Source organism: Aspergillus undulatus, assembly GCF_047715775.1.
Source record: "Aspergillus undulatus strain CBS 261.88 unplaced genomic scaffold BDV17scaffold_118, whole genome shotgun sequence".
NCBI lineage: Eukaryota > Fungi > Ascomycota > Eurotiomycetes > Eurotiales > Aspergillaceae > Aspergillus > Aspergillus undulatus.
The window spans coordinates 1-14395 of record NW_027396722.1 but is presented as its reverse complement, the minus strand read 5'-3'; the positions used below and the strand labels follow the sequence as shown (position 1 = coordinate 14395).

The 14395-nt window shown below is 47.2% G+C and overlaps 8 protein-coding genes across 8 annotated transcripts; 5 read left to right on the top strand and 3 right to left on the bottom strand.

The window, feature by feature from the left end:
• Positions 1-1056: 1056 nt before the first annotated feature.
• BDV17DRAFT_278216 (uncharacterized protein) lies at positions 1057-3046 on the top strand. Its single transcript, XM_073759503.1, has 2 exons — positions 1057-1620; positions 1665-3046. Exons 1-2 carry the CDS (start codon positions 1251-1253, stop codon positions 2318-2320), a joined length of 1026 nt encoding a protein of 341 aa, XP_073609869.1. The 5' UTR covers positions 1057-1250; the 3' UTR covers positions 2321-3046.
• Positions 3047-3233: 187 nt separating this feature from the next.
• BDV17DRAFT_25722 (uncharacterized protein) lies at positions 3234-4824 on the top strand. Its single transcript, XM_073757167.1, has 5 exons — positions 3234-3610; positions 3664-3728; positions 3772-3873; positions 3929-4210; positions 4260-4824. Exons 1-5 carry the CDS (start codon positions 3391-3393, stop codon positions 4362-4364), a joined length of 774 nt encoding a protein of 257 aa, XP_073609868.1. The 5' UTR covers positions 3234-3390; the 3' UTR covers positions 4365-4824.
• Positions 4825-5388: 564 nt separating this feature from the next.
• BDV17DRAFT_285732 (aminoglycoside phosphotransferase family protein) lies at positions 5389-6315 on the bottom strand (the record flags this gene model as incomplete). Its single annotated transcript, XM_073760767.1, has 2 exons — positions 5389-6030; positions 6301-6315. 2 exons carry the CDS (start codon positions 6313-6315, stop codon positions 5389-5391), a joined length of 657 nt encoding a protein of 218 aa, XP_073609867.1.
• A 956-nt stretch (positions 6316-7271) lies between these two features.
• BDV17DRAFT_285731 (uncharacterized protein) lies at positions 7272-7508 on the top strand (the record flags this gene model as incomplete). The annotated part of the gene is made up of 1 exon (XM_073760766.1): positions 7272-7508. One exon carries the CDS (start codon positions 7272-7274, stop codon positions 7506-7508), a length of 237 nt encoding a protein of 78 aa, XP_073609866.1.
• Positions 7509-7758: 250 nt separating this feature from the next.
• On the top strand, positions 7759-9494 carry BDV17DRAFT_285730 (uncharacterized protein; the record flags this gene model as incomplete). Its single annotated transcript, XM_073760765.1, has 2 exons — positions 7759-9413; positions 9452-9494. The coding sequence occupies 2 exons, from the start codon at positions 7759-7761 to the stop codon at positions 9492-9494; spliced, it is 1698 nt and encodes a 565-aa protein (XP_073609865.1).
• Positions 9495-9583: 89 nt separating this feature from the next.
• Positions 9584-10699, bottom strand: BDV17DRAFT_25677 (uncharacterized protein). Its single transcript, XM_073757118.1, has 2 exons — positions 9907-10699; positions 9584-9834 (listed from the first exon to the last, which is right to left on the bottom strand). Exons 1-2 carry the CDS (start codon positions 10590-10592, stop codon positions 9627-9629), a joined length of 894 nt encoding a protein of 297 aa, XP_073609864.1. The 5' UTR covers positions 10593-10699; the 3' UTR covers positions 9584-9626.
• Positions 10684-11488, top strand: BDV17DRAFT_25674 (uncharacterized protein). Its single transcript, XM_073757103.1, has 3 exons — positions 10684-10717; positions 10769-11041; positions 11099-11488. The coding sequence occupies exons 2-3, from the start codon at positions 10826-10828 to the stop codon at positions 11366-11368; spliced, it is 486 nt and encodes a 161-aa protein (XP_073609863.1). The 5' UTR covers positions 10684-10717; positions 10769-10825; the 3' UTR covers positions 11369-11488.
• A 1177-nt stretch (positions 11489-12665) lies between these two features.
• Positions 12666-13975, bottom strand: BDV17DRAFT_297398 (uncharacterized protein; the record flags this gene model as incomplete). Its single annotated transcript, XM_073763484.1, has 1 exon — positions 12666-13975. One exon carries the CDS (start codon positions 13973-13975, stop codon positions 12926-12928), a length of 1050 nt encoding a protein of 349 aa, XP_073609862.1. The 3' UTR covers positions 12666-12925.
• Between the last annotated feature and the right edge of the window lie 420 nt (positions 13976-14395).

Sequence of the window (14395 nt, the reverse complement as noted above, 5' to 3'; positions counted from 1 at the left end):
CGAGCGAGGCACTCTCGCTGCGGTCGCTGAGAGAGCTATTTTCGACGCCCCCCCACCGTCATGTTCTCTCAAGGTTGGAAGACTTATTATGCCTCCATCCGTCCGCTCGTTGGTCCCCCGAGGAGGACCTCCAGAGTCTACGACTTTGAGCCACTTCAAACGAATCTCCAAGCCCTCGCAACGCCATAAAAAACATGGCTTTTAGAAATTAGTTCTTACGGTGTCAATCCCGAATTGCCGGCCAATTTCTTTGCTTTCCTCGTACACTCGCCTAATTCCGCCAGCCCAGGAAGGTTTAATAGCTTGAGATCTATAGAGACAACTAGTCCTGGTGACTTCGTGTTCTTCCAGTACAGTGAATTAAGTGCCTAGCCTGTTATAATTAGAGCATATCTGCCCGGCAGTTGCGGGCCGGCCTCGTGGCTTCACCACCGCGCTCATCACCGTCCTCACCACCGTCCTCGACAACTCCGCCATCAACAACACCGCCCTCCTCAAAACCGACCATGGAGGGGTCCTCATCCTGCAAAGAGATCAGGAAGATAGCTATGGGCGGTTATGGGAAACTCCAGGTGGACTAGTCAACGCCGGTGAACGAGTCTCTGAAGGTGCTTTACGTGAGCTATCTGAGGAAACAGGCCTGTCAGGCCTGGTGCGAGAGGTTTCTTTATATAAATTTCAAGGGAAGAAGGATAATCGACTATGGTATGACTTTGGGGTTTTTGTGGAGATTGACAAGAAGGAACCCGGATGGGAGAGGTGTATCTTGTTAAGTGAGGAGCACCAGGGTTTCGCTTGGACTGACAAAATGACGGGGTTTGAATATGCTCTAAGACGGGATAAGCATATCCAAGAAGGGCTCAATGCGATTGCCGATGGAAATGTCTTGGCGGAGTCTATGTAGCCGCCATCATAATTTGCACTATCTCGGTTGAGTGTATGGAGCACGATCCCTTACCAATGCAGCCACCGTCACCATACTTCCTATCTCGGAGCGATCAGCATCGTGATTGGTTCGCTTTGCTTATATAAGATTTATTTCTACGTGCAGTTACCTTATGCGCAAAGACGTATAAATCCCCGGTTTCCACCACTCTTCCCACCACTTTTTCCACTTCACTTTCCACCTCTCTTCCCACCTCTCTTTCCACCTAACCTTTCTTTCAATCCCGGCCCCGCTCTATCTATACCCTCCATTTTCCCACTTCATTTCCCAATCATCTTTTCAACACTCTTTTCGAACCTGCATCATGAAACAGAAGCCACTCCTTGCCACAGATGCTTTGAATAAGCTTCTCTGCGTCGCTCGGCAACTCTCCGTTCTTAGGCGTCTTGGCAAAAGTGACGAACGCCAAGTAGCAGACGCTTTAACGACATTGAAGTCATTGCAGACTGCCTCTAAGCGGATCAAATACAAATTATTTTTATCCAACGTACTCAAAAAATATGGTCCACACATGGTTCTTTTATGCGCCGTGGCTTTAGGTCAGGTTGCTGTCGCCAATATGCGCAATGGTGAGCGCACTCAGCTCGAGGATCTTATCGGAACTCAATCGAAACTCGCAAATCTCGCCATTCGAGACCTTGCTATCAAGTGCGAAATACCGGAATCTGTCGATAGTATGCTTTGCCTGACGTTTTCCGATTGTAGCTAATTACTATAGACTTAAGCTTAAGTCATGACAGCTTGGAGACACCCGAAGCGGATTTGCAGACCGAAGTGCAATCGATCGGTACCTCCTCTCCGAACGTGCCTCGCAACGAGTCACTAGGCCAGACGACAAGATTTGCCATAGCGCAGGAGCAACAAGTGATCGCGCATGCATCACTTGAACGGATTCCGAGAGTTTTCAACGAATACGTGTGTAGGGCGATTAGGAGGGTCTCCGTTCAGAATACTGACATTCCCATGATAAAGGCAGCTGTAACAATGACCTTTCCTCGATCGGGGCTGGTCGACTGCCTCATGAGTTTGGATATTTGCGAACAGGAAGTCGAACAACTTGCGCTGGATTTGTTTAATACAGAGGTGAAATGGATGGAACAGGTGCTGCACATTGTCGTTAACGGAGGGATCACCCTGATCATGCCCAATTCCGAAATTACTCTCAAAGGCGTTCTAGATGAAGCCATCATTAAAGTATTCGGCCACGATATCTACGGAGCAATCAGCACAAGCCGCGTTCGGACCAGGGAATTTGATCAAGAGAAGCTCGTAACAGAATGTGTTTCAATGATCCTTACAAAAACAGGGGCATTCATCAATCTATCTCTTGGTCTGGAAGGGGCAGTTCAAATACAAAACAAACTATATACCTAGAATGAAAACCATTTCTCCGCTGCATGGCCAGTTATTCTTCAATCACTTTCCCCTTGAACAAGTACAACTTAGTGCCTGTTGGCACTTGCCCTTGTCCTGACTCCATATCAAGCATCCTCTCATGGTTTTTCCCATCGCTGTCTTTCTCAAACACGGTAACGTCACACCCCTTCCAGTATACCCATTGACCTCTGCCCGTAACCCATTTGACAATATTATCGGGGATTTTCTCGAAGTCGATCGTCGAAACAAGTTGGACGGGTTCAAAAGCCTAAGAGGAATTTAGAAGAGCCCATGCCATAATTCGTCTGATTTACCATGAAGATGCCCTGACTTGCAACAAGACGAGAAGTTCGAAGACGTATCTTAGGGTACTTGCGTGTGAGGATTTAGAGATGCTGGAATCCTAACCGCACTGAGCAAAGGAAGTAGAAGTCCGTTCGCGCTCGACAAAATAGTTGGCGCTCAACCGAAACATAATGGGAGCTTGAAAGATAATCTTGAGGAGGGTTTCAAGAACGTACCTTAGATCTCTTCGGAGAAAGTGGGAGAATCACGTGATGCTGCGCACGTGACGGACAAAGTTAGGCACCTATGCATAAAATTTCGCGAATCTTAACGGCGTCAACGGGGCCGTCACGGGGAACAGATTGGGGGAACAGCCCTGGGGAGGCAACTGATAGAAAACCGGTAAAACAAACGAGCATCTACGAATACCGAGAAGGCTCTCGTGGGGTCGCCAGACAGGCACGATGACGCATGTTGTCTTTCAAGAATTACCGATTGTGGGTGGGGCAATTCGGCACGGCAAAGGGGCAATAATTCTCCGAGGAGGAACGGCGCTAGAACTGAACGCGCTTCGTGCAAGGATCCAAGGCTCCGAGCTTGGTACATGACATTCCCGGTTCCATGGTAACGCCAAGAGATGAAAGGATTGAAAGAGTGGTGGAAAGAATGGTGGGAAGAATGGTGGGAAGAGTGGTGGGAAGCAGTCATAGAGCAAGAATATGGCCAACCATTCGAAGTACTTATAGATCGCAGTCTTGTGTACTTGTGAAGAAGATACAACTATGGACGCTCAAGAGATATTCCAACTTGCGGCATCGACTGCGGCTTCCGCCTGCTCGGGAGCAAGTCTTGCCTTTTGGCTTCTGTCGATTGGAGCTCCGCATCAGCCAGCGTTTCACAGCAAACCAGTTCTTCTTAGCCAGGCTGTTATAGGCGGAGCTCTAATCATTGGGTCAATTACTTCTATTGTGCTCACGATTCAACAAACAAATCCAAAAAGCAGTAAGCTACCGAGACCGCGGAAAAGAACGTATTTATTCCTAACCATTTACGAGATATAAGCTGGTCAGTACAAGGAATCGGCAGTGGCTGTCTCTTACTTTTGCTTATTTTAGACGAGGTGAGGCAACTGTTCGGGTGAGGATGACGCTGACCTCTAATAGTATCTAAGTGTTTCTACTTTGCAGTCCAAAATAACTCATGTAGTTGCTGGTGCCTTCTTTGTCAGTACAATGATTATTCTGCCACTGTCAATATACCTACCGGTGCGTCTAAGTTAGCCATTATTGACCAAATGCTTTACTAACATTTTTGTGTTAGGAGCATCACAATCTCCTACTGATCTTGTTCATGGTCACTGCCCTGGTCGGCCTTAGCTTTGTTTACATCCAATACTTTAGATTCTGGGTTAAATGCATGAAGCTAGAGAGCATTCAGACAAGTGCTTTTGAAGTGTTCTGGAGACACCCAGGCCGCACAGCTCATAAACTTCAACGAGCGTTGTGGGCAGCATCCGTCTTGTCGATAGGGTTGTTCGTGCTCTTGCTATGCTTAGCTATCCTCGCTTCTACAAAACCATGCTTGTGGACCCAGATCATTATGGTATGTGCCTTTCCTGCACCAATGATATTGATAACTAACATTGCTTCAGCTCCAAATCGCAATAATCAGCCTAAGAAAGGCTGTCCTATCAGCCTATCTCCTCGGTGCCCCGGACGGAAGGATAAATGCGTCAGCTCCGCATGAATGCGCTTAACAGCGCTTAAGGACCAATTTCACGACAGGGGTATTATTGCGTGCTTGTTATTCATTTGGAATGCGTCGAATTCGGTGCAGTTCCATTTGTTGTTCTTTACATCTGGCGGACCATGATGTCCCACAGAGTGCAGCAATCTGGATCCACAACACCTTCAAGAACCACATGAATCATATCCACCGCAATAACACCTGACTCATGGATGATTTACGTTGGCCCAGTTCAATGACAAGCACCATCGTCCTAGTCAGAAAGATGAGGAAGATTTCGGTATGTGTTGGCCTTGGCATCTCAGACAGGCATAGTAAGCTGGCGGTTCAGATCCCAGACCAATGACAGGGCGGATGGGAAAATCGATGGTGCTTTTGATGGGAATTCTGATGGAATTTCTGTTAAAACGGCTTGCAGCTGGCAGTACGGTGTAAACAACTCCCTTCACCTCGCGTCTCACACTGAACACCGCTCAGGCCCGGTAAGCAGGCCCAAGTGGCAGGGTTCCCCGCTTGAAACGCAGTCAATTCAATGAAAGTAAAAGTTCCAGGCTATAGTATTCCATATTCGCCTGACCAAGTATAAAATGGGACAAAGACTCGAACAGATTTGTTCGCTTTACTTCACTTTCAAATCTTCGCAATAAGAAAAAAGAAATAAAGCACGTGAGTTGCCTCAGTACTGTACAATCTATAAAGTTTATCCTAACATGGTCCAGCATTTCTCTCAACCAAGATGCCCTCCGAGATTGTGTCATGCAAGCACTGTGGAACAAAGGTTTCCACTACTCAGTCCGAGTGCCCGAACTGTTTTAAGCCACCGCACTAAGTACAGCTCGAACAATGACTTCATCTCAAAGCACTGCCTAACGCAGGAGTAGAACAGGTACTCGAGGTCTCATTTATCGCCAACCGTCCCCCCCTCGTGCAAGGATGGTATAAAAATGGATGCGGTGGCGCTACGATGCCAAAGTCACCTCTTTGTTGATATCTTATCTGAGCTTTGTGCTCATGTCAATAGCTCGCATTGCTCTTCACTCTCTCGGGCTAATGCTAAGAAATTTGAGTAAACTTTCCACATCATCATTTTCTCCTTCGATTGCAACTGAAGGTCCTAGTCTTTCGTAGAATGGGGCTTCAAAGTATTCGGGGAAAAACCCGGCATATTCCCAATCAATAATAGCTCGTATCTTCAGTGTATCGGGGTCAACAATAACGTTTGGCTGAGAAAGATCATTGTGACAGAAGACATATTCAGTGTTATCAGATGACCTTCTCGGCCAGTCATCTTTGACTGAGCACTTCATGACTCGATAGGGAGGGATCACAAGCCCTGACGGTCCACCTGTGGTATTTGACTTTATCGCGTGCAGGGTATCCAAGTGCTGACGGAGTTCGGTGCAAACGATTCTTTTCTGACGCTCGGAGAGTTGGGACATAGAAGTGCCTTGAATATATTCCGTGATCAGGAAGAAAGAATCGTCAACCTCCAATGTAGCATGTACAGTTGGAACCGGAATGTTAGTTGTGCGTCGGATAAATCGTAAAGACTCTGCCTCATTTTGAAGTCTCTCTTTTCCTAGGCGAGGGATGTGAAGACCTCGCTGTGAAGTTCGAAACTCGCTTGGCCTCAGACTTCTCTTGATGAAGAGGCTATCACAACGATAGTAACCTCGCTCAAAGGTCAAGGCAATGCATCCATCAGGCGAAGGAGGTCGATTGCGCAGAGCATCCGTGTTTTCTTCGGTATATTCGAGCCTGTCATCGTCAACTGTATTGCTGCTACCGGGATTCGACATTTGGCTTCAGATGAGTTCCTGATGAACAGAACTTGGTAGAAGGGCGTAGAAGAGAACACGCACGAGTGGTTCGCGAGACAGGGGTAAGAGCGGTGGGAAACAGACGGTCTGGCCTACTGGCACGTGATATTGGTGCCTGGCTCTTACGTGACTCGTTGTCATGATGAGGGACCGACCTTCGTGGGCAAGACCCTGTCAAGAGCGTAGGGGAGGCTATTTCAGAGTTTGATTTAGCCATCGTAACAGCTATCTCATGTACACTCTTTCCACCATGCGTCAAGCCGGCCCTTAACGGAGGTTCCGAGGTATTATACAATCCAGCTCCATGCGCTGCACGTGACTCCGCTCGGAAGCGGTACCGGAGGGCTGCCGGGACTATTCTTGAAATCCCGGGGCAAGGAGTCAGGAATGTTAGTTCCTTGGCAGTGGGAGAGATTGAGCGCTGAAGCGTTGAAGTGGGGGATCAGCTGTAAACCAATCAGAGTTGCTTAGCCAGAGTCGCGCTGAAGGTGCTAGTACTTCAGCGCTCGCAGCCACCATTTGCATTTTCAGCCAAACAGACTCGTGGTTATGAGCAGTCGTGGAGTGCGGGTCTGGGCCAGACTTAAAAGGGGATGCTTGAGGGATTTATTTGTTCCCAAAACGCTGCCTGACTATTTGGCTTGGTTGTCGTTGAATATCCCGGCAGCGTACCTGGGTTGCTAAAACTAGGAGATATTGAGACCTCTTTTTTATTGCCTTATTTAGGCTGGCCAACAGGTTTGATTAATTGACCTGACTTAACTAGAAAATATGGCAACTGGAGGTGCTTCTCAGGGGGTTTGAAACACAAGTTACACGAAAATCAAACGCTAAGGTAAAGGGAAGTAGCATGTTAATGCAGCGGGAACAAAAGCGATGGGTATTGGTATCAGCGTTGACTTGAACTCTTTGTTACTTGCTCTAAGACCTGGGGCTGAGCGCTATACCTTGATAATCCAGTTCAAATTAGCCGTATTCATTTCATGCAGGTGGGAAATCATCCATCCTGGGTTCTGGGGCTGACATGAAGCAAAGCAGCGCATTTTCTTGCTTTCAACTAAGCGCCCACAACCGTTCAAGCCATCAATACCGGTAGAATGTCTGCCAGTTCTGGTCAAAGCGGGTTTTGCGATATCTGCTCCCATGCCAACAACGAGCATAACTACTATACTTGTACCGCCCAAGGTTGTAGAAAGCGGTTCAAAGTCTGCCAGACGGGCAGTCACCAGGAATTCAGCGTAGCTGGAAATGTTTACGTGCTTTGCAAATGGTGCCCCGATCATCCTTATAGCTGTGCTTTGGACGTCACCAATATGCCTCGCCTGAAAAAATAGAAGGAGCGCGGAATCTAGTTATCCGGCCTAATCGTGTTTGAAGGGGCATGGATGAAGGAAACTGGCTTTGAGCATAATCGCTGTTGGCTGAGAGTCTGAGACTGGGGTTTAGTTCGATGTTCACTGCTGTTGATTGGCTCATGACTAAGCATTCATTAGTAAGCTTTAGATGTTGTCCGCCCTATATAGCTCGCGATCCCTCGTTCCAATCTACACCATTTACTCTCTCACCCTCATAACTTTGTTCATTATGGAGGACGCCGCCCCCAATGCTGAGGAACGCCGGACTGTGTACGAAAAAGGTTTTCGCATCTGGCAAAGTCTCTACATGCGTGCTATAGAGGGATCTGGCTTTCCCCAGTCCTGCTTCCAGATCCAGCCAACACTCCTACACCAGCCTTACTTTCCAGATGACTTGGATCTGAAGCTTACTTACAACTATCTCTCTGTTTCTGGAACATCAAACTGGAAAGGATCGGGGGAGCACTGCAACATATCTCCGCTAACACGGCATCTTCAAATTCCAATCTCGATTGACTTTCCAACTCCTCTCAGTGTGTCTGCAGACCTAGACCAAAGCCACCAGAAATGGTTCGACACAGAGGAAAATCACCTCTCTGTGTTAATGCTTGCATGGAGTTATATCCTCTCAGCACGTTGGGCTCAACTCATGCCCGAAGCCATACTCGCATATTCGGACAGCAAAGCATGCAACAGCGACCAACCCCGAGTGCAAGATTCTGCTGTGGTGAACATAGGGGTCGTTGATAATGACGCAGCAAGATGGTGGGATGCTATTTTAGCTCCAGGAGAGGGCTGGGAAGCCTATATTGCCATCGAGGAAGGCAAATTTAGATCCCCTTGGTCAATAACTCTTCCGGCAAGCCCGAAATTTAGTCTTTCCTCTCACAACAACCACTGTTTGCTGTCAGATACAGCCATATCAGCTGCGACTGCCTTTCGCTTTCTATCTGATTACTGCGCTCTACATGGCATTGTAGATCAGGGCTATGCAGCATTGTCGGCCGTGTTATTTCTTCCACTCTTGCATGGCAGCAGAAAAGATATCGTTCTACCAAGCCCGAAATTTAGCCATGAGCGGAAACGTAAAGTGGGGTTATCAGATCGCAAAGTGCAACTTGACCTTGCTTGGGTGCAGGAAGTCCATCATCTGGACAAACTTCTCACCTTGAGCTGCAACACAAGAGGAATACGTTCCCTGCTGTCAACCGTCTTCTATGAGCCTGGCATAGCCTGCAATGTTGTAAGCCCATGGCTGCAATCCACTTTTGCTGTTATAAACTCCGTTGAAGACGATCGCATTCTTGCCCATATGCTGATGAGTCGAGTTCCGCATCTTGCCTTTTTATGGCTTGGAGGAGTAATCTTGGACATTCACAAGGATGTCTTACGAGATGGCCAATTTGGACTAATCCCTACTGAACTACATGCTGCGGTATGGTCTGGAACCATGCAATCGTTCATGCAAGAACCTATCCATCCAGCAGCAAACGACTCTATTCTGCGCTCTGACGAATGTCGAATTCTCTACCTTACCCAGGAGGAACATCACACTAGCTGGCCTGTATGTCAATGGACGCCGTTTGGCGCCACAGATATTAAAGACACTGAAATTGATGTCCGCCTGCATGCGAACTGTACCGGGCACGGCCTTCAATATGCAGGTTGGAAGTGGACGTGCCGAAATGGTAGGGTGGTACATCAATTATCCGAGCCCGCTCTTGCACCAACTTTCCCGCTGGCGGAGCCAGTAATGCCAAACATCACAATTAATTATGAAGCTCTTGACCATGGGGAGGAGTCTGCGTCAGAAAATGCAACACGAAGCATCTTCGGCTGGTTGCGAGTTGAAGGGTATCCTCCAGACGAGAAGAGAATACATGAGTGGATTAACATTGATGAGTCCGACGATGGATTGTCAGCGGACAAAGATTCTGGAAAAGGTCACGAAGCCTCAAGAACTGATGTGGAAGATTGGATAGACCGTAATGTCTGTGTTGATGACGGGTGATTCCAAACAATAAATAGCCTATATACCAAAGACGCAATAGTCATATTTCTGCTATCATGATTCGCTGCACCTGCCAAGCATCGAGATCATGCAATTCGCGCCCAGCGCATGATCCCGCATAGATTCAAGACCACCTGCTCTCTTCCACTTCTCGAATCAATATCAAACCATGGTGTCGAGGTTACATATAGAAAAGAGGAAGGCGTGGTTGATTCAAAATTATTCAGGTTGTCAGCACTGAATTCGAAATGAAGGGAGCACATATAACGCTGTGTTGTATTAATCAGCAGCACACTGTATTCAATTGTCAGAGATCGCGAAACACGCAGAGATAGCACGGGTGGTAAGAAATTCCCAGAGTAATACCTGTCATGCTGCAGCTCGCCTAATGGATCTGTCAGTCTGGCTACTAGAGCCTCGCAGGTCATCTGAGCGAAACATTTATCTGAGATGACCGGCCGGCCATCCTCCAAGCACTGGAAATGCTTTTTGGCCTCCAAAATGGCCACGCGGTTTTTGGAGACCCTGAAGGCGCCTTGCAACTCTTCCCGTAAGCAAAGGCCCCCATCATCGGTCGCCGTTATTTTCCGTCCTAGCCTAGGTGTTGATGTGGAAAGTCTTTCTTTCGCATCTCGAAACTCAACGACAATGGGGGACACCGCTGAGTTTTGAGGCGGTCCAAAGTATAGAATGTGGCGGATAACAGATGACGCGAGTCGTAGAGTCTCGACCTCTGGCGAATTCAGGAGAACATGCGTCTCACTATCGATGTACCCCACTGATGATGTTCCCTGAGAGCCCTCGGCTAGGGGGCTGCTCGATCCGATCTGGAGCTTGCTCGAATCGACGAAGACCTCATCCTGAAGCGTGTGGCGTCTAGGTCGCTTTGCTCTTCTGTCATTGTCGCTTTCAGCTCCATCTCCGGCGTCAATACACAAGTCTGTTGTACGATTATCCTGGGAACTTCGGAACGTGGCCATGGCCGCCCAAGTTTGACCTAGAGAGATGCCGTATTGAGTATCCCGCACAAGATGATGTTCGCTTCGCGTCATGTAGACATGCTTTGGTCCTTTAACGAATTTCACTATTTCGTCTAAAGAGAAAAGGTCATGGTGGATTAGAATATTCTGCGAGAATTGGAAGGATATTGCGAGGGAAGCCCTTTCACGAGACGTGGGTAAGTATCACATCAGAGCTATGCGCGTATGGTTCGACTTATATTTCCAAGAGTAGCAACAGGACCACTTTTTACTTTGCCAGACAAGCTATTCATCGGCCAAGTTGCATGACTTTTTGTACTTTTTGTCGCCGTCCTCACGCTACGCAGCCTGAGCACCGTGCTTCAGACCCCTTGATAGGATACTTGAACTACTCCGATATTAATCAATGCCGGCGAACAACTCCGAATGATTGGGCGCACGATCCATATTTGGTTGTTTTGCTTTCTGTTGCTCAGCTTCAGCAACGGCTGCTTAACCCTCTGAAACAAACTGACTATACTGTACGTCTGCTTTTGACTCAAGCCTATCTGCCTGAATCTAACTCATGCATGGCCAAGTCGCGTCTGCTAGTGACAAATGCTTCCGACGGCGAGTTTATTCATCTTTATGAGGCGCAGATTTCCTCCGAGGTTCTTAGAATGCTTGACAGCCCAACTACTGCTAAGTCTGTGCGTTGGCCGACAATCCAGCGGAGAAGAATACCGTTCAAACTCTTCGACACCTTTAAATACCGGCTTGAGGGTGCATTGCTAGAACTAAACAATCTACAAAATTATGACTCCTTGCAGTTGATGATCATGGAGACGCAGTCGTCACAAAGAGCCTGAAACGACAACGCGAGGTGGAAAGCGACCATCGGCCTATATTAAGGCCAAGGCTAAGTTGACGATTTTTGGGCGATAAGTAGCCTGCATCTACCGTACTCCACGGGCTCTATTCAATGCCCACAAACGGCAAAAGTGCTCGCCTTGTTCGCTAATCACCCTGACAAACCTCCACCGATCTGCCTCCGGCGCGCATCAACTATCTCAGAATCCTGACAGCAAATCTACGACTTATCGCCATTATGCATTGTGCCTCGACTTCTCTACCTTTCTACCGAAGTGGTATCTCGCTTTACTACTGTTTCACTATGTCAGTTTTGAGATATCCGTTAATAGCGGATGTCGACCTTACTCGCACGAGCCCAACTGAGAATGATCTGTCAAAGAACAGAAATGGATTTGGCAGTTTACCTTTCTAGTTCTTACCTTTAATCGCAGGCAGAACACCAGGACCCAGAAACAGCCCTTGTTCTCTTGCAGCTTCGATTTGTTCCAGTCCTCGCCAACATTCGATCGAAAAATCAGATCACGATAACACAGAGCACGCTTGAACAAGTATCACTTTTTTTTGCAGTTCGTGAGCTTTTGACTTAACCTCTACGATCATATATCTGCATAGCAATCGACGAGTAAACAGCGACAAAGAAGGAAGAAGCTCAATAGCACTGCTCGTCTGTTTGATGTTGTTGCTTGTCTTTAAAACAGAGAACGTTGTCCAGAAGCGGTCCACAATCTCTGAGTACTTATAAGACTGTATAATTTTCTTGACTTTATCCTTTTCTCAAATTATTTCAGAAGCTCGACCACTCGTGGTATTTCGTCTTGCTTGAGATTGGTATAAGACTTAAAGTATTTCCGAACTGCATTGTTGGGCATAGCGACGATGGAACCGCTCAACTTTCTTGATTCGGGATACAGATACGTGCTACGTCTTCATGCAATCTAGTAAAGAGGTCGCAATGGGCCAAGCTGGCGTCTCCAGTGCCTCGACTCCATTGATCAGCGACATTACTCTCTGAGCAATTATCATCGTACAGAACGACGTGTTTATATATTTTTGCTGCCTTTGGGCTAATTTTTACTATCTCATCATTGAACACACAGCATGAAGCAGCTGCGGGGTGGTCAAGCCGGAAGAGTTGCAGCAGGAAACATTGCTGTGACGGCTGAGTGAAATCGAAGTGAATAGACCCAGCTAGATAAATTCTTACTATTGCATTCTCTGTCCCGGCTTTGGGATAGTAGATCGATAGGCCCTACGATCGCCCATGACCAGTACTCCAGGGCCTCACCCATCCTCGCCTCACGGCCGGATAGGGAAGACCAAGGAACTATCCTGAGCTACATTGCTAGGTGAGAAGCGTGGAAACTAATCAGGATAATGATATTAACAGGCCTCTTCGCCAACATCAGCTTAGCTTTATATCAACTCAGAGTATAGTGATTTAGGCAAAATACAAGAAAGGATGTTGACCTGGGACAAGTAGTTGAAGGAATCGCAATGCTTATTATTGCACCATGAAGGCAAAACACTTCCACATATTTAAATCTTTGGTTGCGTCACTCAGTGCCTGTAGGGTAAACGGTAACAGTTTCAGTTTCAGTAACCCAACTCTTCAATGTCGGACGACTGATGTCCCAGTTTGACTGCTTAATCTTCTGTTCAAACGCCTTGAGCTGGTCTCCTGGGTTTAGGGCAAAATGCGTATCTTGGTTGCAGTGGCATAATGCGCCCCGAGGCGGGCAAGCAAAAAACCATACTGGCTCAGTTCGTGTAACATCATAGAATAATTCAGACCCCGTCGAGAATTCATGTACCGTCACACAGTTATCATCAAATGTTGAATTAATCAGTTGAAAGGGCTCATTTGACTGAAACTTGATGACATGCCCGCTGGGAATATCATCCAGATACATTGGGTTGAATAGTGTAGAGTTGCTGCTATTTATCTTGACTGTGTGGACTCGCTCCATGTTTGTGTCAGGAGTATGTTGAGCGATATTGCTCTTCGACGAGGCAGGAGACGGAGAAGTCTTGGAGGATGCCGGGGTATTTATCGGGGCTAGCGTGGACAATGGCTCTGAGCTAGGTATGAGAGACTTAACCCGCGAGCATGAAGAGGGAATGAGTAAAGGCAGGGGTGATGGCAAAGTCCAGTTTTGGAATTTCTCTGGGGCCCTTAGATCATCCGCAAGCCCAGAGTTTTTCCATAGTCGGTGACAAGTAAAGGGAGGCGTATTGTAGCAACCTCCACTCCCATTTAGAGGGAAATAACTTTGTATGAAGTCCGTGCATGGTAAACTATCCAATCCCAATTGATCATTCTTGGACTGCCATAGGCCAGGCTTCTGGGCTAACGAGATGTCCAGCTGTTCCTCACCCTGGAGCGGACGTAAAATCTCGAAACTGCGGGATAGGCATGCATTTGAGATATTTTTAGCAAAGTTTGTGATGTCAAATATGGTTGAAGCTGGAATGCCCTTGCAATCACGTTCCGTCCACATAATCATGCCATTCATTCTATGCGGACTTAAGAGGCTGTTGGGGCCGCGCGAAGTGGCACAGGCAGTCAAGAAGCCAAAAATTATAGCCAATAATAGAAAATCCATCTTAAGCATGATAGTACTGAGCGGCTTTAGAATGGTCATTCAAAAGCTACCAGTCTCCGTGCGTTGCGTCCTTATCAGCGAAATCCTAAATTTCTTAAAGAATAGAAGCACTACTTATAATTTAGTAACTATCTTTCGGAGTTACGTTTTCGTCTTTAAGGTCGGCAGTCAGTTCTGCGACCCGTTTTAGTATCGCATAGATTAGGAGGCATTGGCCGGAAAGAATGACAATATTCCGCTCGTTCTGGTTCCCTCACGTGAATTTGTTCGTAACCAGCCAGGGAGCTGGCCGAAGCCGGCCACACCTCGATGGATTCTTAAAACAATATGAGCGTCAGCCTAGGTGTAAATTACTCGACATCAACCACTAATCATCTGAAAGAATGAAGGTCTGATTTCTCAATCTAGCTGCAAACGGTG